Below are 24886 nucleotides of genomic sequence, written 5' to 3' on the forward strand. Positions count from 1 at the left end.
TGCGTCCATCTGCACCAATGTTGGGGGTTATTCACTATCCACCACCAGCACTGAGGCTTATTATTGCGTCCAATGTTGGGGGTATTAATGCAACCACCAACACTAGCGTTGAGGCTCATTATTGCATCCGCTGACAGCAGAGAGCTGGGGTTTAATATTGCGTCCACCGCTACCAGTGCTGGGGGTTATTATTGCGTCCACCGCTACCAGTGCTGGGGGTTATTGCGTCCACCGCTACCAGTGCTGGGGGTTATTATTGCGTCCATCGGCACCAATGTTGGGGGTTATTAATACATCCGCCGACACCAGTGCTGGGGGTTATTATTGCGTCCCGATGTGCCGAGTTATCTCCTGCATAGAAACTGGAATTGTCTGCACTGGTGCACCGTATCCGGCGCCCGATTTGCGCCCATCGATCGCCAATCTTACTCCCGGTGTTTGCTTGCGGCACCGGATCTCCTCTCTCCGCCCCCTGCGGGCGGTCTCTGGGGGGATGGGCGGCCCGGGCTCTGGATCCGCCTTGTGAGTGATGTCGGGCGGCTCCTCCCCTCTCCTGCTCCCGGTGTACGGAGGGGGGAGGGAGGAAGTAGGAAGAAGGATCCGGAGATGGAGCTGAATGTGGAGCTCATCCGACCGCGGCTGGGGAAGGTGAGTCCTCCCCTCCCCCTGTACTGGGCCACAGAGCTGACACTCTACCGGCTCCCTCTGCTGTGATCACCAACACCCCACCCCCCACTCTGATCACTGGAACTCTAACTTTCCCCTATAGTCATTGGAAGTATTGATCCTGTGATTAAAAGTACTGATCATGTAATAATAATGTGATTGGAGGTATTGATCATGTAACTCAGTACGGGACCTGATTGTGGTCCCATCTGATCGATCAAGTTTTTATACTCATATCGATCGGTTGTAGACATGTTGGGTTTGGAGGACCATAGACACAAGTGTTGGCACTCAATCCATGGGGCATTGGAAGCAAACTCTGGGAAAAGTTTGAGTGAAAGCTCTTGGGCCGAGCGTGCACGTGCGGAGAGGAGGATTGTGATCGATAATTAAACTCTTCAATACCGGGTACTTTTACCCCCCCCCCCTTCCTTCCCAGGCCAATTTTCAGCTTTCAGAGTTGTCGCGCTTTCTTTTGGTTGTATTTAATCACTGCTGGGCTTTTTTTATTTATTTATTTATTTTACTAAATGGGAAAAAAAATATTTTTTTTAAAGTGTTTTTATTCGTTTATTTATTTGCGAAATTTTATTAAAAAAATAAAAAATAAAAATCTTTCTTCATAATTTTAGGCCAAAATGTATTCTGCTACATTTCTTTGGTGAAAATAACCCAAATCAGTGTATATTATTTAGTCTGTAGGAGAGTTTCAGTGTCCACAAGCTATGGGATATATATCTGAAAATTGATCAATCCCGATGTACTGGTGGCCGTTCTCATTTCTTGAGGCCCCCGAAAACACCAGGACTGTACAAATGACCCCTAAATTACTCCTTTTTGGAAAGTAGACTGTCCCGGGTATTTAGTAAGAGACATGGCAAGTTTTTTGGATTTTTCTTTTTTTTTTTTTGTCATACGTTTTTGGAAAATAAATTATAAAAAAAAAATAAATAAAAAAAAAAACACTTTTTTTACTTTTACAATATGTTACCGGTGCAGTACAGCTTTATCAAATGGCTGGTGTGTCGGTGATCAGAAACACTGAGTAGTGACAGTATGTTAAAAAAAAAAAAAAAAAGTTTTGTTATAATAATAGTATTATTATTATTCCTTTTTTTTTTTTTATTAGATTTTTTTTTTTTTTAACCACTAGGCATCTGCGCTATAGCCGAAAGACGGCTGCAGCACGGACGCCATTTGCCGGGAGGCCGTCCCTGGACGTCCTCCTGTTTACTTCCGCGATGCGCACTCCCGCGAGCGTGCATTGGGGAATTTCTGTGCTGGCCATGTCCCTTGGACACAGCCAGTCACAGATTGCTGTAAATGGCCAATCACAGCGGCCGTTTACAGCGCGATCGGCGTGTTCAATGAAAGATGATCTCATATGTAAACATATGAGATCATCTCTCATCGCCGGCTCTCCCTCCTCACACAGACAGCGTGTGAGGAGGGAGAGATGAATGGCTGCAGCGGCCGTGAGTAAAAAAGTAAATGTCAGTGCCATTTGTCCCCAGTGCCACCTGTTGTCAGTGCCATTTGTCCCCAGTGCCACCTGTTGTCAGTGCCATTTGTCCCCAGTGCCACCTGTTAGTGCCACGTATAAGTGCCATCTGTGCCATATCAGTGTCACGTGTCCCCAGTGCCATTAGTCCCCAGTGCCATCTGTCATCAGTGCCACGTATAAGTGCCATCTGTCATCAGTGCCATATCAGTGTCATCAATGCCACATATTAGTGCCACCTGTCAGTGTCACGTGCCATCTGTTATCAGTGTCACCAATGCCACATATCAGTGCCATCTGTGTCACGTTTCATTAGTTCCACGTATTGGTGCCATCTGTCATCAGTGCCACGTATTGGTGCCATCTGTCATCAGTGCCACGTATTGGTGCCATCTGTCATCAGTGCCACATATTAGTGCCACGTATTAGTGTCACGTGTCATCAGTGCCACATATCAGTGCCATCTGTCGTCGGTGTCACATGTCATTGTCCTGGTGCTCCAGGGACTTCAAAAGTGTAATAGGTAGTCAACAAGTTAGATGTGTAATTTATGCTCCTAGAACACGTGATGGCGCTCCCTGCATGTTGGGTCTCTGCGTGGCCAGGCTGTGGAAAAGTTCCACACATGTGGTATCGTAATACTTAGGAGGAGTAGCAGAATTTATTTTGGGGTGTCATTTGTGGTATACACGTGCCACGTGAGAGAAATAACCTATTACAATGACAATTTTGTGGGAAAAAAAAAATCTTAATTTTGCAAAGAATTGTGGGAAAAAATGACAACATCAAAAAGCTCACTATGCCTCTTACTAAATACCTTGGAATGTCTACTTTCAAAAAAGGGGGTCATTTGGGGGGTATTTGTACTTTCCTGACTTGTTCGGGTCGCAAGAAATGAGATAGGCCACCAGTACATCAGATGTGATCAATTTTGTGCGATTCGCACCACAACTTGTAGACTCTCTAACTTTCACAAAGACCAAATAATATCCACTAATTTGGGTTATTTTTACCAAAGACATGTAGCAGTATAAATTGTGGCCAAAATTTATGAAGAAAAATTTAATAATTTGCAAAATTTTATCACAGAAACAAAGAAAAATGCAGTTGGTTTTTTTTTTCAAATTTTTCTGTCTTTTTTTCATTTATAGCACAAAAAATTTAAAACCCCAGAGGTGATCAAATACCACCAAAAGATAGCTCTATTTTTGGGGAAAAAAAAAGTACAAAAAATTCATTTGGGTACAGTGTTGCATGACTGAGTAATTGTCATTCAAAGTGTGAGAGCACAGAAAGCTGAAAATTGGTCTGGGCAGAAGGGGGGGTTTAAGTGCCCAGTTGTCAAGTGGTTAAACACCCTGTGACCAAAGCAATACATTGTTACCATAGGAACAATACACTACTCTGGGGAGGTGAGCGGGATTTTTTATTTTTTTATTTACACATTACTTATTATCAATTAATTTTATTGTTCTAAGCAACCATTTTTACTGAATGCAACTGATTCATTCAGTGAGTGGTGTTGTGATTAGCTGTGATTGGCCCTGTCTGTACCATGTGAGCACTGTGACCAATCACAGCTAGCAACCGAATTGCACACAATGGATGGCATGAAAGGAAGCCATCCATTGTTTACAATTGTCATGTGATCGGTGATTGGTCACAGCTAAACACATGGTACAAATGGGCTGTGATTGGCCCTGTCTGTACCATGTGAGCACTGTGACCAATCACAGCTAGCAACCGAATTGCGCACAATGGATGGCATGAAAGCCATCTATTGTTTACAATTGTCATGTGATCTGTGGTCACAGCTAATCACATGGTACAGATGGGCTGTGATTGATCGTGTCTGTACCATTTGATTACTGTGACCAATCACAGCTAGCAACCCACAATGGATGGCATGAAAGGAAGCCATCCATTGTTTACAATTTTCATGTGATCTGTGATTGGTCACAGCTAATCACATGGTACAGATGGGCTGTGATTGGCCCTGTCTGTACCATGTGATCAATCACAGCTAGCAACCCAATTGCGCACAATGGATGGCATGGAAGGAAGCCATCCATTGTTTACATTGTCATGTGGTCTGCTGTGATTGGTCACAATGATCACATGGTACTGGCAGCGGGCCGGTACACTGATCAGCCATTGGCTGTGACAGATTGCGCCGCAAGATCCGGAAGGACGTCGTATGACTTCCACCTGGAACAACAAAAGTCCTACCTGACCTATAGTCAAATGACGGCCGGGCGGGACTTTCATCGTTCTGGTTGGACGTCATTGATTAACATAAGATTGTAAGTTCTCGATCTCTGTTTCCAACATGTGATCTCTTAATCTGATCAGTGAAATTACGATCATATTCATGAACAAAGTATCTCAGTGTTTGTCCATCGATGCAAAACGATTGATAATTTTCTGCGATCGGCTCAGTCTGTTCACATCTCATTTAAAATTTGAGTCTAAATCGATCAGAAGGGAAATTGTGGCTCGTCGTTTGTTTGCAGATTCGCTGGTTTTGATCAAATTGCTCATCGATCGGATAAAATCAAAGTGTGTGTGGCTACCATAAGATATTCAGAGTGGTTTATGTATCAATGCTGAATATATAACCTATGAAGGCGGAGCTAATTGTAATATTTAATAATAATAGGTAATAATTTAATAACTAAAGCTGACTTTGTTTCATGACAGTACAAGTTTCGGGATCTGACGGTTGAAGAGCTGAGAGATGTCTACAAGGCCTTTCCAGGATTCATCTACTCCATGGATACATACAGTAAGTGGATGAGGACTTCTGGAGCCAGTGACCTGCCACATCACTCAGGCACTCAGAAAGTCCTGCTTAATGTTTTTAATCAAAGTATATCAAATCCCGGGAACAGAAATGTAAAATGATTACAGCTCACCAGTCCTTTAGATGTGATGGCTGCATTAGTTTTCCCTTTATTTTCACCTGATGATCCTGCCAGACACACACTTCCTGTCCTAGGGTGACAACACTCACTCGGGTCCTTCTAGGAAGGACTGAAGTGGAGAAACTAGCAGATTGCACACACAATGTGCAACTTGGGAACACGATATTGGGAGGTGAGCATGGACCAGAGAGAGAGGACTGTGTTGCAGAGGATCAGCAGAGCTGGGGGACTAGAGAAGGAGAGACTAGCAATGTCACACGTGGTTCGCAGCATGGGAGCAATATAGTGAGAGAAGAGTGGGGATCAGAGCAAGAGGAGCAGCAAACCAGAGGATCAGCAGAGCTAGGGGTTACTACTAAGTGAAGAAGCGGCATAGCTGGGGGTTATTACTGAGTGCGGATCGGCATAGCTGGGGTAATTACTGAGTGGGGATCGGCAGAGCTGGGGGTAATTACTGAGCGGGGGGGTCGGCAGAGCTTGGGGTAATTACTGAGCGGGGATCAGTAGAGCTGGGGGTTTGGGTGTTACTACTAAGCAGGGGATCGGCAGAGCTGGGGGTTACTACTGAGCAGGGGATTGGCAGAGCTGGGGGTTACTACTGAGCAGGGGATTGGCAGAGCTGGAGGTTTCTACTGAGTGGGGGGAGCAGCAGAGCTGGAGATTTCTACTTAGTGTGGGGGGGGGGGGGATTAGCAGAGCTGGAGGTTTCTACTGAGCGGGGGAGCAGCAGAGCTGGGCTGGAGGTTTCTACTTAGTGTGGGGGGGGGGATTAGCAGAGCTGGAGGTTTCTACTGAGAGGAGGATCAGCAGAGCTGGAGGTTACTACTGAGCAGGGGGGGATCAGCAGAGCTGGGGGTTACTACTGAGCAGGGGGGGATCAGCAGAGTGGGGGGGGGGAACGGCAGAGCTGGGGGTTACTACTGAATCGGGGGTAATCGGCAGAGCTGGGGGTTTCTACTGGGCGGGGATCAGCAGAGCTGGAGGTTTCTACTGAGCGGGGTGTCAGCAGAGCTGGAGGTTTCTACTGAGCGTGGGGTCAGCAGAGTTGGAGGTTTCTACTGAGCGGGGGTCAGCAGAGCTGGAGGTTTCTACTGAGCGGGGGGTCAGCAGAGCTGGAGGTTTCTACTGAGCGGGGGGTCAGCAGAGCTGGAGGTTTCTACTGAGCGGGGGTCAGCGGAGCTGGAGGTTTCTACTGAGCGGGGGGTCAGCGGAGCTGGAGGTTTCTACTGAGCGGGGGGTCAGCGGAGCTGGGGGTTTCTACTGAGCGGGGGGTCAGCGGAGCTGGGGTTTCTACTGAGCGGGGGGTCAGCGGAGCTGGGGGTTTCTACTGAGCGGGGGGTCAGCGGAGCTGGGGGTTACTACTGAGCGGGGGTCAGCGGAGCTGGGGTTACTACTGAGCGGGGGGGTCAGCGGAGCTGGGGGTTACTACTGAGCGGGGGGTCAGCGGAGCTGGGGGTTACTACTGAGTGGGGGATTACTACTGAGCGGTGGATCAGCGGAGCTGGGGGTTACTACTGAGCGGGGGATCAGCGGAGCTGGGGGTTACTACTGAGTGGGGGATCAGCGGAGCTGGGGATTCTACTGAACCCCATTAAAGCAAACAGAAAATCAACAGACATGGCATTTTGCCAAGCTTCATTAAAGCTTAAAAAAAGCATCAGAGAATCATCAAAAACCCATCAAAGTATGTTGAAGCTGTAGGTGTTTAATGTGTGTTGAAGTCGAAGCGAGTGTAAATGAACCCTGAAAGGATTGCTACAATGTAACAAGCTTCAATTTTTACTCTGGATCCTGCTGATTGATCGATTGTTGCGGTGGGCGTGTCTAATGATCGCGTTTTTATTTTCAGCGTTTAAAGACGGTTCACAGAAAGACCTGCTGAACCTCTCGGGGACGGTTCCCATGAAATTTCAGGGTAAGTTTACTATGAAGTTTCTTTTTTATCTCATTCTGTGGTCAGATCTGGTTTGCTACATTTTTTTTTTTATTAGTATTAAATTGTCATGTAAATTTATACAGAAAGTACCCAAATCTTCTGATATGATATAATATTAAAGGTCATGTGACGATATTTCCCTTTTAGCCTCATTTATTGATGTCACCTGACATCGTGGGCTGGAAGGAGGCCGACAACCGTCCCCATCACTCATTACTCATCACTCATTACTCATCACCCGCCTGTGTGTGGGGGGAGGGGGAGGGTTTATCATTTCCAGATTAACCATTTCAATACCGGGCACTTCTACCCTCTTCCTGCCCGGCCAATTTTCAGCTTTTAGCGCTGTCGCACTTTGAATGACAATTGCGCGATGATGCAACACTGTAGCCATATGACATTTTTATCTTTTTTTTTTTTGTGGTATTTAACCACTTGAGCTCCGGAAAATTTACCCCAAAACCCCCCCCCCCCCCCCACACCATGGCCAGGACATTTTGTGCGATACGGCACTGCGTTACTTTACCTGACAATTGCGCGGTTGCGCGACGCTGTACTCAAACAAAAAAAAAATGTTTTTTTTCCCCTACAAATAGTGCTTGCTTTTGATGGTATTTGATCACCTCTGCATTTTCAATTTTTGAGTTTTTTTTCTTTTTTGTGCACTGTAAATTAAAGACAGAGAATTTAGAAAAAAAAACTTTTTTTTTTTTTTTTGCATTCTGCTATAAAAACATCCAATAAAAAAATAATAATAATAAAATGTAAAAAAAAAAAATTTTTAAAACTTCTTTAATTTAGGCCAATATGTATTCTGCTACATATTTTTGGTAAAAAAATAAAATAAATCACAATACATGTATATTGATTGGTTTGCACAAAACTTGTAGCGTCTACAAACTTTGGTTACAAACTATCATATATATATATATATATATATATATATATATATATATATATATATATATATATATATATATATATATATATATATATATATATATATATATATATATATATATATATATATATATATATAAAACAAACAAAAATATTTATAAATATAATAAAAAAAACAAAAAAATATAATAATATAATATGTGTGTGTATGTATGTGTGTGTGTGTGTATATATAAATATGTGTGTGTGTGATCCAGCACACAGCGGCCGCCCTGTACCAGTAAAACTGCTATAGAGCGATCGGCAACTGGATAATGTTTGCTTTTGGGTTTAATATCACGTTAACATTTTATTTATTTTGCAGGGAACTCTTACAACATCCCGATCTGTCTCTGGCTCCTGGACTCGCACCCCTTCGCTCCCCCGCTCAGCTTCCTGAAACCCACCGACGCCATGGGCATCCGGGTCGGCAAGCACATAGATGCCCAGGGGAGGATCTATCTGCCGTACCTCCAGGACTGGAGCCATGTAAGAGCGCTGCGCCCTAGACTTGTGGAATAAATGGCTAGAGGGCAGAGCAACCAATCAGAAGTCAGGCTGGATAGTGAAACATGACTTCTGATTGGTTGCAGATTTTTTTATTTTTATTTTTTTGCATTCTGCTGCGTTGTACACTTTGGCCTTTGGAGCACATAGGGAGAGAGTTGCTAAAACTGGAGCACTCAGAATCTGGTGCAGCTGTGCATGGTAGCTTCAGCTTGTTCCATTAAGCTTTGACAATAAAAGCTGGAAGCTGATTGGATTTTACGCAAAGCTGCACCAGATTTTGTGCTCTCCAGTTTTAGTAAATCTCCCTCATAATGTAGATCCATTAGAAACTGCTGAAACTTTTTTTTTTGCCTAATCCGGAGATCTTCTTTATAATCCTCAGTATAAGCATTGATGGCTGCCAGCCATTAACCTACCATCCACTGCCTGTGTGTCACCCTGCACAGTACAGCCTGTCACATGACCAGGGAGTGTCACATGACCAGACCTGTCATTGGTTTTACTGAGTCACTGGCTGGACAGGTATTGCAGGTTTGGATGTGGCTTGATAAGGAAGTATATATATAAAAAAAAAACTATGAATAACTTTATTGTCACATTTCTAAAATACTGTACATAAATAAATATAATTATACATTATTTTAATACCAAACTGTCCAGTCATGACCCAGATTTAATCTCCCCTCCCACTCTGGATCATATCCCCAAATTTTTTTGGGGTTCTTTTACTTTGTTCCCGCAGGAGAAACGGCTTTTAATTCTTTCTTTACACCCAGGTCCAGCGTGCCTTTTAACAGGGTCTCTAAGCCTGATTGGCTGTCGCCTGATTGGCTGACGCAGTGGTCACATGGCTGGATTAGTACGGACCGGGAGCTGTATTTGCTCGGTCACTGTGCTGGGAGAACGCCTTCAGCACAGACGGCTCCTCCTCCCACCCGTGGACTCTGATGCTCAAAATGTGGGCGTTCAAGCTCGCCCTACATGATGCTTTACATGGACAGCTAGAGGTTAAATAATCCGCGCCGGGTTTGTAAAATCTTTGCAGGTGCAACTGCTGGGAGCTCGGTTCCCGTTGATTTGGAATTCCACATAAACGACATCTCCCAAGAGCCTTTCCCAGTGCACTCCGTGTGTAGGTGGACTCAAAGCTGCTGCATTTGTTTCCTGAGAAATAAATCGTCAAGTGCATGTGAGGAAGGAAAGAGACAGACGGGAGAGGGGGGGAGTTCTGTAGTCCAGCAGGCAGGGCTGACAGCGCCGGTTGGTGATCTTTGTATTGCAGGGGATCCAGAACGGGGATCTTTTTATTTGATAAGGGATGATGCTGATTGCTGTGGATCCAGGATGGGAACCTTTTGTAGATCAGGGATGATGCTGATTGTGGAGGACACAGAATGGGGACCTTTCCTGATAAGGGATGATGTTAAATTCAGTGCATCCAGAATGGGGATCTTTGTCGATAAGGGATGATGCTAATTGCAGTGGATCCTGAATGGGAACGTTTTTTTTTTAGATCAGGGATGATGCTGACTGCAGAGGGCCCAGAATGGGAACATTGTAAATAAGCGATGATGCTGACAACAGGGGATCCAGAATAGGGATCTTTGTCGATAAGGGATGATGCTAATTGCAGTGGATGCAGAATGGGGATCTTGCTAGATAAAGGATGGTGCTGATTGCAGTGGATCCAGAATGGGAACCTTTTTTAGATCAGGGATGATGCTGATTGCAGGGGATCCAGAATAGGGATCTTTGTCAATAAGGGATGATGCTAATTGCAGTAGATCCAGAATGGGGACCTTTGTTGCTAAGGGATGATGCTGATTGCAGGGGATCCAGAATGGGGACTTTTTGTAGATTGGGGGGAGGGGGTGTGAAGCTGATTGCAGTGGATTCTGAATGGGAACCTTTTTTAGATCAGGGATGATGCTGATTGCAGGGGATCCAGAATAGGGATCTTTGTCAATAAGGGATGATGCTAATTGCAGTAGATCCAGAATGGGGACCTTTGTTGCTAAGGGATGATGCTGATTGCAGGGGATCCAGAATGGGGACTTTTTGTAGATTGGGGGGAGGGGGTGTGAAGCTGATTGCAGTGGATCCAGAATGGGAACCTTTTTTAGATCAGGGATGATGCTGATTGCAGGGGATCCAGAATAGGGATCTTTGTCAATAAGGGATGATGCTAATTGCAGTAGATCCAGAATGGGGACCTTTGTTGCTAAGGGATGATGCTGATTGCAGGGGATCCAGAATGGGGACTTTTTGTAGATTGGGGGGAGGGGGTGTGAAGCTGATTGCAGTGGATTCTGAATGGGGACTTTAAGTAAAAGATGATGCTGATTGCAGGGGATCCAGAACGGGGATCTTTGTTGATAAGGGATGATGCCGATTGCAGTGGGGGATGAGATTTCTACCTCCACTTAGGCCGGCCATATACCGTTCGAATCTTGGCCTGTTCAGCAAGAATCAGCAAAGATTCGAACCATCAATGGATGAATGTACCAAGTTGATCGATCGAACAACGTGGGTACAACCAGCCTGTTGGATTTGTATACGATTATTGTAAGCGGCTAGCAACAATCACTGTCTTCTCCCGGCGGGGACAGCTGCCCCTGTGACCCCCCCCCCCCCCCCCCCCATGTATGGCTGGTCTTAGTCTCCCTTTGAGGTCATTATCCCCTAGTACCGGCCATATGGCTACCTGCACGGTCATGTTGACAGGTCTGTGTGTGACGAGCACTTTTTTTTTTTTGTCTTTTTTTAGCCCAAATCCACAATCCTCGGACTGATCAAAGAGATGGTGAAGAAGTTTGAGGAGGAACTCCCGCTCTACTCCCTCACAGTTGCTGACGCCGACAGACAGAGGGAGCTGCTGTCCTACATCTCTCAGGTCACCGATGGTAAGGGGGAGTTTTCCACCCGATGTATGGGAAACCTCACTGCAGGGTTTTCAGTTGAAGCCGGACGCCACCCAAAACCTGGCATTGTGTATTAACCACTCGAAGTCCGTGCTGTAGCCGTCCTTCAGCTATAGCGCGGACGCCAAGTGGTTAATACAAAATCAAATGGCAGGAGGGCGTCCATGTACATCCTCACGTTCTCGCGGTGCGCTCTGTGATCGCCGAGTTCTTCGGACTTGGCTGATCACAGAGCAGGGTAAAGGGCCAATCACAGCTGATCACGGATGTAAAAAGAAGTCGGATACCCATTTTGTTACCTGAACCCGATCGTTCCAGTTTTCAAGGGCGAGCACAGCGGCTCCTTCCGCTGTCTTGGGTCCTCATTAGATAGATTAATAGCAGCAGGAGCCGTTGGCTCCTGCTGCTGTCAGTCAAATCCAACGACATGGGAGCCGAGGGGACGAGGCAGAGTCCTGCTGTCTGAGTCAATTGGACGCAGCAGCAGGACACGGGAGCGCGCCCGCACGAGTGCCCCGAGGGAAAGCGGCTCTCCGTGGGGGCACTTGATGAGGAGAAGAAGCCAAGAGCACCGCCCAGGCACCGAGAAGAGGAGGATTGGAGCCACTCCTGTACAAAACCCTTGCACAGAGGAGGCAAGTATAACATGTTTGTAAAGGTTTGTTTAAAAAAAAAAAAAAAAAATCACTTTAAGGTAAAAAAAATGTTTAGGTGTCGGCATCCCCCCCCTCCCCCCTTTTACTTACCTGAGCTCTCATTTGATCCAGCGCCGTGCACCCTGCAGCTCTTCTCTCTCCTCACTTCCGGGTCTCGCTGGCTTTGCTGGGGCACTGCAGGGGGTCCCCTTACAAACGTCCGACTTGCAAACGGAGGGAGATAACAGGAAGTGAGAGGAAATCTACCCCTTGGAAGGGAAATTCTCTCCTGTAAGAGTTAATATGGGAAAAAGGTGTCTCCACTGATGCTTTATCACCAATCCTTGTTTCCCTAACTGCCCAAAATTTTCAAAATCCAATTATCATTGGGACAGAAAGAGAGGTGAAATCTTCTGTACAGGGGCACAGACAGCGAAGCAAATGTTACAGGGGTGATAACCCTTCCCTATGTTATCCAAAAAGCTTAAAAATAGATTTTTTGGCTGGAGCTACACTTAAAAAATGTACCAGTTCCGACTTACAAACAGATTCAACTTAAGAACAAACCTACATTCCCGATCTTGTTTGTAACCCGGGGACCCCCTGTAGAAGCCATTGGCTCTCAGTGCTGTCAATTAAAGCCAGTAATGAGGGAGCGGGGGGGGGGGGCGGGGCTGAGTCCCACTGTCTGTGTCAATGGATGCAGAAGCAGGGCTCGGGTGCGAGAACACACGAGTGCCCCCATGGGAAGCAGCTTCCCTTGGGGGCACTGGACAGAAGGGAGGGGCTAAGAGTGTTGGCGGGGGACCCAAAAAGAAGGTTCCTGGCTGCTCTGTGCAATGGAAGCAGGTAAGTATAGACATGTTTTGTTCTTTAAAAAAAAAAAATAAAATACCTTTTTACAATCACTTTAGGTCCAGTAAAGGTAATATTGGAAGACAATCGCATGTTTGTTCATTACTCCTCGACCTCCATAGACGCCCAACGACAATCGTTTGGGCTGATTATATTGGGGCAGTAATTGATAGTCTCAGACCCCTTTCACACCAAGGGAGTTTTGCAGGCGCTATAGCGTTAGAAATAGCGCCTGCAATCCGCCCTCAAACTGCTGCTCCATTCATTCCAGTGTGAAAGCCGGAGCGTTGCACTGGCAGGACATCAGGAAAAGTCCTGCGAGCAGCTTCTTTGGAGCGGTGTGTTTACCGCTCCTCCACCGCTGCTCCCCATTGAAATCAATGGGGCAGCGCTGCATTACCGCCAGTAAAATGCTGCTATTGTGGCGTATTGTGGGCGGTTTTAACCCTTTCTCAGCCGCTAGCGGGGGGTAAAATCGCCCCGCTAGCGGCCAAAATGCGCTGCGAATCCGACGGTAAAACTCTGCTAAAAATAGCGGCGTTTTACCGCCGACGTTATGGGAGCGGCGGTGTGAAAGGGGTCTTAAGTGGAGTTTCGTGGATGATCGCCGTTGTACTCCTTTATGGTTAAATAAGCGCAGGGTACATGTTCGCTCTGTTTAGATCAGTTGTGTTTCTGTAGAACAGCCATGCAAGGGTTAAATCATTGCATTGCCTTATGTGTGAGTACCATTACTGAAACCTAATAGAGTAAAAAAATAAAAATAAATCTAACTGGCCTAAGGCTTTATTATTTTCATTTGATGCATTTTTTTTTTTCTGGTTTCAGGCGTATCGAACATAGATGTGAGTTCACCAAGCCGGGGAAAGGTTACAGTAATCGGAGGTGGGGATGTGGCTCTGGCCTGTTTGTTGGCCATCTCTGCAAAGGTAAATTTATAAATAATACCGTCCAAACCATCTAAGGTCAGTGTCACATGACTTGCTATAGTGGGAGGAGCCAGGAGTGCAGACGGAGGGGACCCGTGAAGAGGAGGATCTGGGCTGCTCTGTTCAGAACATTAAACAGGCAAGGTACGTATGACGTGTTTGTTTTTAGTATTACAATCCCTGTAAGTGTGGGGGGGAATGGATTTTTAATGAAGTGATAATTTTATATTTCTCACATTTTATTGTGTTTTTATATTTTGAGTCTTCATTTTTTTCTTTTCATTGCATTCTGCATCCACTTTGGAAAATGAATGCACACCCTGTATAGAGTTCTGTTGTGTTTCTGTTCCTCTGCAGTCTGGGAATTAACATGAATAGCGATGACCTCTTGTGTTTTTTGTCTAGAGGGCTGCGGACAAGCTGGTACTTCTTGACGTCAGTGATGGTGGCCTGAAAGGGGGAGGAGCCATGGACCTGGACATATTCTGCATCCCGAATGTGCAAGTCAGCAAAGGTGAATATGTGAGCTGGAAGTCTGCTCGGGTTTGTTTTTATAAAATAATTATTTTTTTGCTTGTCAAGTGATTCTAAGCTCTTCTTTTTTTATTTTATTTATTTATTTTTTTATTGCATTTTTTTCAGATTTGTCTATGGCTGCTGGCTCTAAGGTGGTTATCATGACAGTGAATGCATGGAGCAACGCTCAGTCTTATTTGGAGGTTTTGCAGAGTAACGTGGTGCTGTTACGTGGCATAGTGCCAGCTGTGGCCTATCACTGTCCAGACAGTGTGCTGATCATCGCCTCTCAGCCAGGTAAGGGCTGAATAGGTGTAGAGTGGGGGGTCCCCAATCCTGGGACAGGGACCTATCCAGTCTGTGGCCTGTTGATGACTGGGCCACACAGCAGGAGGTGAGGGATGACCGCATAGGGCTACTACAGATCGCGGTCGCCGCTCACCTACCGCTGTGCGGCAATGACCGTTTGTCCTCTCCTGGCTCCTCCGACCACCCGACGATGTTGTCCTATCAGGGCAGGGGGCGGGATATGCTGCAGATCGGAGTGGGGGGAGCTCCGAGATGACACACGGACTGATCACAGCTTACACCCTGCCAAAGCTAGAAGTCCTGTGCAGGGGAGGCAGAGATTATTGATGTGTGCTGTTAGAGAGGAAAGGAAGGGGGGGGGTGCAGACTGCAGGGGCACTGTGATGGAGGAGGCTGCGATCGCTAGGGGCACTGTAATATAAGGGGAACTGCACTGTAAAGAGTCGCTGTAATTATTACAGTGCAGCTCCCTAGAAATTGTTGGGGTTTACATATGATTTAAAACAGCATAGAAATGCTGCTCCAGCCAGCTATAAACCCACCCTCATCATCAATAAGAAACTTTCTGCCAGCAATAAAAAAAAAAACGCCATCACCAATCAGAAATTTATGATGGGGTTTATATCAGGCAGACAATTTTTTTGATTGGGGATGGGTTTATTGCTGGTGGTTAGTTTCTGATTCAGGATGGGGGTGGGTTTATATCTAGACTGTTTCTGATTGTTGGGGGTGGTTTTAACACAGACAATCCGAAACTGTCTGCCTGATATAAACCTACCCCCATCATCAATCATAAACTACCTGCTAGCAATAAACCCACCCCCATCACCAATCAGAAACTGTCTGGTGATGGGGGTGGGTTTATATCTAGCAGACAGTTTCTGATTGGTGATGGGGGTGGGTTTATTGCTAGCAGACAGTTTCTGATTGGTGATGGGGGTGGGTTTATATCTAGCAATCAGAAACTGTCTGCCAGATATAAACCCACTCCCCATCACCAATCAGAAACTGTCTGCCAGATATAAATAAAACTCCCCATCACCAATCAGAAACTTTCCCCCCAGCAATAAACCCACCTCCATCACCAATCAGAAGTTTTCCCCCAGCAACCATCACCAATCAGAAACTTTCCATCACTTGTAGGGGGATTTTTTGCAATGTTTTACTTTCCATCTGCATCAGATATTTACTTCTTTTTTTTTTTTTTTTTTTTTTTTACATCTGGTTTGTAGTGGAGATCATGACCTATGTGGCCTGGAAACTGAGCGGCTTGCCTCATCGACAGGTCCTAGGGATCGGATGTAATTTGGATTCAGCCCGGTTCCAACACATCATCCGCACCGTGACCAATTCCCAGGAGGAGGCGCAGGCTGGTTGGATCATCGGAGAGCAGGGTGAGAACAAAGGTAAGCAAGGGACCTTCATGGTCACAATTGTTCCTCATTGGCTTTTTATACAGTTATTAGAGGAAACTTATGATGTACTTCTGGTGAGTATACATTTTATGTGCTGAGGTCCTCCATTTGTAACCTGACCGGGACACTATCTGCATGGAGTTTGTGTGTTCCTACTCTGCTTGCATGTGCACCCCCCCCCCCCAAAAGACATGTGACTGTAGGATAAATAGCTCCTGTGTAAATTGGCCCCATTGGGTGTGTGCAGGCTTGAAAGATGGGGACTTTTTTCAGTTTGTAGGTTCTCCATATGTGGCGCCTGCTAGAGAAGTACATAATACAGGTATTCTTCTGCCCGGGGCCCTCAGTGGACTCTTCATAGCAATATACAAAGAACAGTTACTCAGCCGAGTTGCTAGGCTAAGCTGGGTGGTGGTTAAACTATAGAAGGATCAAGCCCTACCCCTAAAGATGTGGGGTAGTGTTTGATCCTTCTATAGTGGAATCTCCAATTCTCAACCCCAAATTGCTTTGTACGGCAAAGAAACTCTTCCATCTGTGTATGTGGAACATCAAATGTCACATTAACAGGACGGACCTGAAGTTGAGGAACCATCACCCAGGGAGAGCAGCAGTGGAGGAGAAAAGTTGTTTAAAAAACAGCAACACCCCCATCGTCTGAACTTATGGCAACATTCTTTTTCAGTGGCTGCATGGAGTGAAGAAGATGCTGCAAACAATCACAAATCGCCTATGAGATTATATCCCAAGATCTTTCAAGAGCAGCTGACAAACAGGTAAATTGCCTAAGGTGGTCCTGAATTCAAAAATGAAGGTTTTGTTATCTTATAGGGAATATATAGAATGTTGTTGTGGCTAAGCAGTGCTAGACATGTGCAATTTGTTTCGGTTCAAATGTAAATTCGGACAAGTTTTTGGTTATTCAGATTTACCCAAATGAAATGGTAACGAATTTAGTTTAGAAAATCGTTTCCTTTTCAAAGGCATTCCAAATTTTCCGAACAATTCGAATTGGGATTGGTTTGAAAAATGATTGATCGAGTTTGAAGAAAAGCTGGTTGTTAAGGAGTGGGCCAGAAAGCCGGCCGCTGCGTCCTTAACAACCATTGACTCGTCAGCGGGCTTCCTCGCTGAAATGTGTAAAAAAAAAAAAAAAAAAAAAAGTGTGGGGTTCCCCCCTCCCCCAATCCATACAAGGCCCTTTGGGTCTGGAAAGGACTTTAAGTGGGAATCACTCCATAATTATTATTTTTTTTTTTTTAAACGGCATGCCCCCCCCCCTTTACCATACCAGACCCTTATCTGAGTATGCAGGCCAGGAAAGGGGGAGACGAACGAGTACCCCCACATCCCACCCGAACCATACCAGGCCATGTGCTCTCAACATGGGGAGGGGGAAACCTTGTCCCTATGTTGTTGAGAACAAGGGCCTTGTCCCCACAACCCTGGGCGGCGGTTGTGGGGGTCTGCGAGGGGCTTATCGGAATCTGGAAGCTCCCTTTAACAAGGGGTGGGCCCAGATTTCACCCCTCTTCCCCATGTGCATGAGTATGGGGTACATAGTAGCCCCTACCCATTCATCAAAAAGGTGAATAAGGCACTACACGGGTTTTTGACAATTCCTCTATTAAAAAATCAAAAACAATGTCTGCTGTTGTAGATACATCGTCAATCACGCCACTCGTCACCTCCACCGACCTGAAAAAAAAAAAACCTCTGGCCTTGTCGACGGCTCCCCACTGACTGTCCAAACAATGGAGTCAGGGGGCTCAGTCTGGAGGAAAGTAGGTCTTTACGTAAATGTGCATCCCATACCTGTAACGCCATTTGAACCATAAGAGGTAGTATTGCTTTAGGAGGCCGTTTGTCGGTATCTAACCAAGGTAAGAGGGTAATGTATGAGCCGATAAGGTCTTGTTCCAGATAAGTCCACAATTTCATAGTTTTACCATGATACCTGTCTACCATTCTGAGCAAAGACGCTGTGAGATGAGGTAAAGCGCCCCCCCCTTTCTCTTGGGTAAGAATACGGTAGTTAATCTAATTCGGTTTTTTTGTTATGCCGCCATCTAAAGGCTCTTATAGCTTTATTCAGTGGCAGAAAAAAAATCAGGCCGGGGTCTGGGATAGCCTAAAAGGCATATAATAATTTCAGAAAAATTTTAATTTTTATAGCGCTTATGCGGCCGAACCACAAAATATGTGGTTTATCATATGATTTAAAAAGGAGGTCCACCTAAAAAAAAAAAAAAAAAAAAAAAATTATTAAAAGCCAGCAGCTACAAATATTACAGCAATGTTGGTGTGAACCTCTGCTTTAAGATGGGCATGAACTTTTTGAAGAAGATGTGTATAATTAACCACTTGCCGAGCAGCGCACGACGATGTACGTCGACAGAATGGCACGGCAGGCAAATGGGCGTACATGTACGTCCCTTTAAATTTGCCGCCCTGCCATCGGGAGCGCGCCGGCGGCGGCGCGCTCCCGCGCTGGTCGGGACCCCCGTGAGTCCGGTCGCGGGACCCGCGGACTCGATCACCGCGGGCATCCCCGCGATCGTCTCACGGGGCGGCCGAATGGAGAAGTGCCGTTTGTAAACAACATTTCTCCATTCTGCCTAGCAACTAGTGACGCTGATCTCTGCTCCATGTGATTGGAGCAGAGATCAGTGTTCACTAAATGAAAGCCCAACCCCCCCAGAGTTAGTAACACGCCCCTAGGAACACTTAACCCCTACACTGCCACCCACTGGTTAACCCCTTTACTACCAGTGTCATTTACACAGGAATCACTGCATTTATATAGCAATGATTACTGTATAAGTGACAATGGTCCCAAAAATGTGTCAAAAATGTCCGATGGGTCCCCCACAATGTCGCAGTCACAATAAAAATCGCTGATCGCCGCCATTACTAGTAAAAAAAAAAATAATAAAAAATTATTAATAAAAATGCTATAAAACTATCCCTATTTTGTAAACGCTATAACTTTTGCGCAAACCAATCAATAATCGCTTATTGCGATTTTTTTTTTTACCAAAAATATGTAGAAGAATACGTATCGGCCTAAACTGAGGGAAAAAAATGTTTTTTTATATATTTTTGGGGGATATTTATTATAACAAAAAGTAAAAAATAATGCGTTATTTTCAAAATTGTCGCTCTATTTTTGTTTATAGCGCAAAAAATAAAAACCGCAGGGGTGATCAAATACCACCAAAAGAAAGCTCTATTTGTGGGAAAAAAAGGACGTCAATTTTGTTTGGGAGCCACATCGCACGACCGCGCAATTGTCAGTTAAAGCGTCGCAGTGCCGAATCGCAAAAAGTGGTCTGGTCTTTGACCAGCAAATTGGTCCGGTCTGAAAGTGGTTAATTAATGTCCCCTATAGTGGGCAGTAGGGAGGCAATATGTGCTGCAGACTTTATTTTTAATTTTTTTTACAGACTGGAGCTCCTCTTTAAATATTGCTGAATCTAAACCAGTAAAGTAATACAATGCACCATTTTTGTTTTTCATCTTCAGGACCTTGGAGGTCATGAAAGGGAAAGGTCAAAGATCGTGGTCCATCGGCTTGTCTGTAGCCGAACTCACTGACACCATTGTTCAGAACAAAAGAAAGACCCATTCAGTATCATCCTTTGCCAAGGTAATTAGTCCTCCATCTCACTTTTTTTCTATATATATATATATAATATGGATTTAATGACCCTTTAAAAGTTCTTTAGAGAAGGTCTACCACCTAACAACAGACTCAAGAGCGTCTACTTAAAGTGTTACCAAACCCTGCATTCACTATATCTGGTCTCCCACAGTACACAGAACCTGGAAATGCAATTATTTTAATAAATATAAACTGCTAAATACCTTTTTCTCATCCGCAGTATATAGCAGTCTTGCGACTTCTATCAGTGTCTGATTAAAGCTTGTAGAAATGGTTTTCATTCTGCTCTGACTGTCCTATGAGGCTGCAAGACCCCTGACCCTCTGTGTGGAGAGTGCCAATTGGCCCTGTGCCGATCACATGACCTTCTCTAGCAATACAAACCAAACTGAGCATGTGCAGAGTGCCCCCCAAGGCCCTGTGCTATCAGCAGATGGATTGGGGACAGTAAAAGAAGAGGGGGGGGGGGGGATCAGAGAAAACAGGATCAAACAGCCTTTTTACACAATACAGAGGATTAACCCCTTAGGTTCTACGGTGAGTATAACAAGCACGCTTTACTGCATACACAGACCGATTTTACTGTTCAGGTTATTTAACCTGAAGAGATGTTCCAAAATGGAATATTTTATAGATTTGATCATGTTGGATGTTCTGGAATACAGCTTGAGATGCTCTATATTACCAAAAGTATTGGGACACCTGCCTTTACACGCACATGAACTTTAAAGCGGAGGTCCACCCTAAAGTGGACCTTCTGCTGATCGGAACCCTCCCCCCCCCTCCGGTGCCACAATTGTCACCTTTCAGGGGGGAGGGGGTGCAGATACCTGTACAGTACAGGTATTCTGCACCCACTTCCGGGATAGCTCTCTGCGGAAAGGGGCGTAGATTACGCCCCTTTCTGCAAGTGCCCGCCCCTTTCCACAAGTGCCCCGCTGCCTGCTGGGAAACGCACAGATCCCAGAGGCAGCGGGGACCGTCCTTATTGCGCAGCGCGATTTGCGCATGCGCAGTAGGGAACCGTGAAATGAAGCCGAAAGGCTCCATTTCCTGATTCCCATACCCAAGATGGCGGCGGCAGCAGACGATAGACTATCTAGAGATCGGCTTCGGGTGCCGACATCGCGGGCGCACTGGACAGGTAAGTGTCACGATTTTAAAAGTTAGCAGCTGCAGTATTTGTAGCTGCTGGCTTTTAAAAAAAAAAAAAACGCGGAGTCCCGGCAGACTCCCGCTTTAATGGCGTCTTAGTCCGTAGGGGTCAATATTGAGTTGGCCCACCCTTTGCAGCTATAACAGCTTCAACTCTTCTGGGAAGGGCTGTCCACAAGGTTTAGGAGTGTGTCTATGGGAATGTTTTGACTGTTCTTCCAGAAGCGCATTTGTGATTTCGGGCACTGATGTTGGATGAGAAGGCCTGGCTCGCAGTCTCCACGCCAATTCATCCCAAATTGGGTTGAGGTCAGGACTCTGTGCAGGCCAGTCAAGTTCCTCCACCCCAAACTCACTCATCCATGTCTTTTATGGACCTTGCTTTGTGCACTGGTCCAAATCATTTGGTGGAGGGGGGGATTATGGTGGGGGGTTGATTTGCAGGGGTTGGGCTTGGCCCCTTGGTTCCATTGAAAGGAACTCTTAACGCTTTCACTGCCACGGACCTATCGGCACGGGGAGGGGTGTATCACACACAATTCAGTGGCTGCAGCCACTGGGACTCTGTGTGACACTGACAGGCAGACCTGTGACCAGCACAGGGCCAATTAGCACTGTCCAAACAGAGGGCCAGAGGTATTGCAGCCTCATAGGACAGTCAGAGGAGAATGAAAACTCCTCCTACAAGCTTCAACCAGACACTGATAGAAGTCACAAGGCTGCTATATACTGCTGATGTGAAAAGATATTTATCAGTTTATATTTACTAAAATGCAATGACGTTGTACGGGGACCATCTGAAGAGATGATTGCAGGTTTACTAATGTTGGACCATTCTTCCAGAAGCGCATTTGTGAGGGTAGGCACTGATGTTAGACGAGAAGGCTTGGTTTCTGCAGTCTTCGCTCTAATTCATCCCAAAGTTGTTCTATTGGGTTGAGGTCAGGACTCTGTGAAGGCCAGTCAAGTTCCTCCACCCCAAACTCGCTCATCCATGTCTTTATGGACCTTGCTTTGTGCACTGGTCCAAATCATTTGGTGGAGGGGGGGATTATGGTGTGGGGGGTTGTTATGCAGGGGTTGGGCTTGGACCCTTGGTTATAGTGAAGGGAACTCTTAACCCTTTCGCTGTCACTGACCTAGCGGCACGGGGAGGGGTGTATCGCACACAATCCAGTGGCTGCAGCCACCGGGACTGTGTGTGACACTGACAGGCAGACCTGCCTGTCAGGTGTGCGCATTCGGGCCTGAAAATCGCCAGATCATTCATCGGACGGAATTTAAAGGGGTTGTAAACCGTCACATTTTTTTTTCCACCTTAATGCAGCCATTAAAGAGGAAGTAAACCCTGATGAGTTTACTTCCTCTTTCATTCCCTGCAAAGGTAAAGCATAATGGACTACTATGCATCGCATAGTAGCCCATTATGTGTCACTTACATGACACAGGAGTCAGCGAAGTCACCGCTGTCCCCTGTAGTCCGGCGCATTCCATCTTCTCGGTGGGGTCTCGCAACTTCGCCGTTGTCATTCGGCGAAGCCGTGATGACGTCACTCCCGCGCATGCGCACGGGAGCCGACACGCGCGGCAGCGCCATTGTTGGAAATGCCGCGCTCGGTGCGCCTGTGCGCCGCTGTCTACGGCGCATGCGCCGTAGACAGCGGTGCCTGTCTTCAGGCAAATATCTCCTAAACCGTATAGGTTTAGGAGATATTTCTTGGACCTACAGGTAAGCCTTAATCTAGGCTTACCTGTAGGTCAAAGTGGTTTGTAAGGGTTTTGCATGTAAAGGCAGGTGTCCCAATACTTTTGGCTATATAGTGCAGATCTGTCGTATTATTTTATTGTGCTGGTTCTAATTGTTTTGTTTTTCTCTTTGCGACCAATCCAGGGTTTCTACAACATCCAGGAGGAAGTATTTTTAAGCCTGCCGTGTGTACTGGGAAGCACCGGGGTGTGCGGGAACCCCCAGGTCCTTCAACAGGACGATACGATGAACGCGGCCCTCCGGAAAAGCGCCTCGTCCATTTACAATCTTCAGCAGCAGCTGCAACTCTAACCTTATGGAGCTGGACTCCTCTATCTTCTCCACTATGCAATGACGTTGTACGGGGAACATCTCTGCAGCGCAGAGCATCGCACTCCTACAATGAAGAGATGATTGCAGGGTTACTGAAATAAAGAAAGCGTCGTTTGTATAATAAAGCGCTCTTCTACAAATGGTCAAGATGGAATGTTTGTATAGATTTTGATCATTGTGGTCTGTTTTTGTGCATAGCTACCAAATTAATTTCTCCCTCATCTTCCCGCGCTGAATGGAAGCAACTGATTGGCTGCAACAAGTAATGAAAAGTCAGATGATTCGTCCCTCAGCCACGTTGGTAAATGAGGCCCCGATAGATCTCCATACACTCCATTTTATTTGACAGCTGCCGTCTCTCTTATATTTTCTATACACTAATGCCCCGTACACACGGTCTGAAATTCCGATGGAAAAAGTCCGATCGGATTATGTTGTCGAACGTGTGTGGGCTCTATCTGACTTTTTCTGTCGGAACTTCCAACGGAAAAAGTTTGAGAGCAGGATCTAAAATTTTCCGACAATAAAATCCGATCGGACTTTTTTCCGATCGTGTGTAGTGAAGTCCAACGCACAAAGTGCCACGCATGCTCAGAAAAGAATTTGGAGGCGAAAGCTATTGGCTACTGGCCTCTACGTAGTCCCGTCGTACGTGTTGTACGTCACCTCATTCCCGAACGAACTGATTTTCCGACGACTTTGTGTGACCGTGTGTATGCAGGACAAATTTCGGACAAAGTCCGTCGGAAAAAAATCAGACGGTTTTTGTGGTCGGAATGTCTGACCGTGTGTATGGGGCATTATACAGTTCTGTTAGTTGGTCGACATGCACTTTCTAAAATGAAAACGCCTAATGGCTCTGTACGCACGATCCGAAAATCGGGGCGAAAAATACCGCTTTCGACACGATCGTGCGATAATCGGATCGTTGGTACGGAGCTTTCGAGAGCCGATCTCGACAGTTCATCCGATTTATTATTCAATCGGACAAGCTGGAAAAATTTTCTCGTACGATACCAGGTCATACGATTTTCGTTTTAGTCAGTATAGTTGTCCGAAAATACTATAAAAATACTACACATGACATCACTTCCGAATTTTTTTTTTTTTTTTTTGTACGCTAGTTTTTTTATGACTTTAGTAACCTATTCAATTTCTACTTGCGACTTTTAAGTGAAAAAAGTCGAACGATCTGTCATCCGATCCATAAGGCCCGTTTGCGTCATCGTAATAATGCACATTTAAATGCTTTGGTGTTTTATGCAGTGCCAATTACTCTGAATTGCACCCCAATGCACCTTGTGATGCACTTGCATCGCCCTTCCAAACCAAAACGATGCATGCACCGTTCTTTGCCAGCGCAACGCACATTAGTGTACCTCCACACACTGAGCAGCAACGCATGTTCTGGCACAATGTGTGTTGGGGTGCCATATAGAATGAATGGCACTGGGGGGGGGTGAGGTTTACCAATGCTGGTGCACACAGAATTTGGGGCAGCTGTGCAAAGTAACTTCCAGCAGCCGAAACATATCGGCAGTAAATTGTGTTTTTTTTCAGCATTTTGCCGATAGAGGAAAAGGCGCTGATAATGGCACCATTCACGTGATTTTTGCAGGGATTTGACCGCAACTTTACTGTGCTTATGGTGTGTTTTTCACAGGTCATGTGACGCAAAAAACACATAAATTTTTTTTTTTAACATGGTGCGTTTATTGATGCGTTCTTGCTGCGCTTTCGATGCATTTCAACGGGGAGGTACGGTTTTGTTATTGTTTTTGGGTTTTTTAACTGACCAAAAATGCAGCGAATAAAATCTTTAACACCACAATGGAAGCGCAGCGGACTAGTGTAAAGACATACATAGGATTTAAAGGAATGCATTTTTCTTGAGCTTTTCTTGCCCTAAAGGTGCCAATAATGACTGACAA

General features: G+C 45.7%; 1 protein-coding gene across 1 annotated transcript; it reads left to right on the forward strand.

The window, feature by feature from the left end:
- Window positions 1-504: 504 nt before the first annotated feature.
- Window positions 505-24644, forward strand: UEVLD (UEV and lactate/malate dehyrogenase domains). The gene is made up of 12 exons (XM_077453531.1): window positions 505-648; window positions 4868-4952; window positions 6941-7006; window positions 8292-8455; window positions 11244-11379; window positions 13716-13816; window positions 14222-14330; window positions 14459-14629; window positions 15874-16047; window positions 16742-16832; window positions 19582-19705; window positions 22767-24644. Exons 1-12 carry the CDS (start codon window positions 607-609, stop codon window positions 22932-22934), a joined length of 1431 nt encoding a protein of 476 aa, XP_077309657.1. The 5' UTR covers window positions 505-606; the 3' UTR covers window positions 22935-24644.
- The last annotated feature ends 242 nt before the right edge of the window (window positions 24645-24886 follow it).

The sequence above is a fragment of the Lithobates pipiens genome, unplaced genomic scaffold, assembly GCF_037356315.1.
Source record: "Lithobates pipiens isolate NorthernLeopardFrog02 unplaced genomic scaffold, aLitPip1_a1.2 Scaffold_24, whole genome shotgun sequence".
NCBI classification, from domain to species: Eukaryota; Metazoa; Chordata; class Amphibia; order Anura; family Ranidae; genus Lithobates; species Lithobates pipiens.

Excerpts from the sequence above, each read along its gene's own strand:
- UEVLD (XM_077453531.1), top strand. The coding sequence starts at position 607 with ATGGAGCTGAATGTGGAGCTCATCCGACCGCGGCTGGGGAAG. Across the intron at positions 14,630-15,873 it reads GATCATCGCCTCTCAGCCAG|TGGAGATCATGACCTATGTG; the intron begins GTAAGGGCTGAA and ends TCTGGTTTGTAG. Across the intron at positions 16,833-19,581 it reads CAAGAGCAGCTGACAAACAG|GACCTTGGAGGTCATGAAAG; the intron begins GTAAATTGCCTA and ends TTTCATCTTCAG.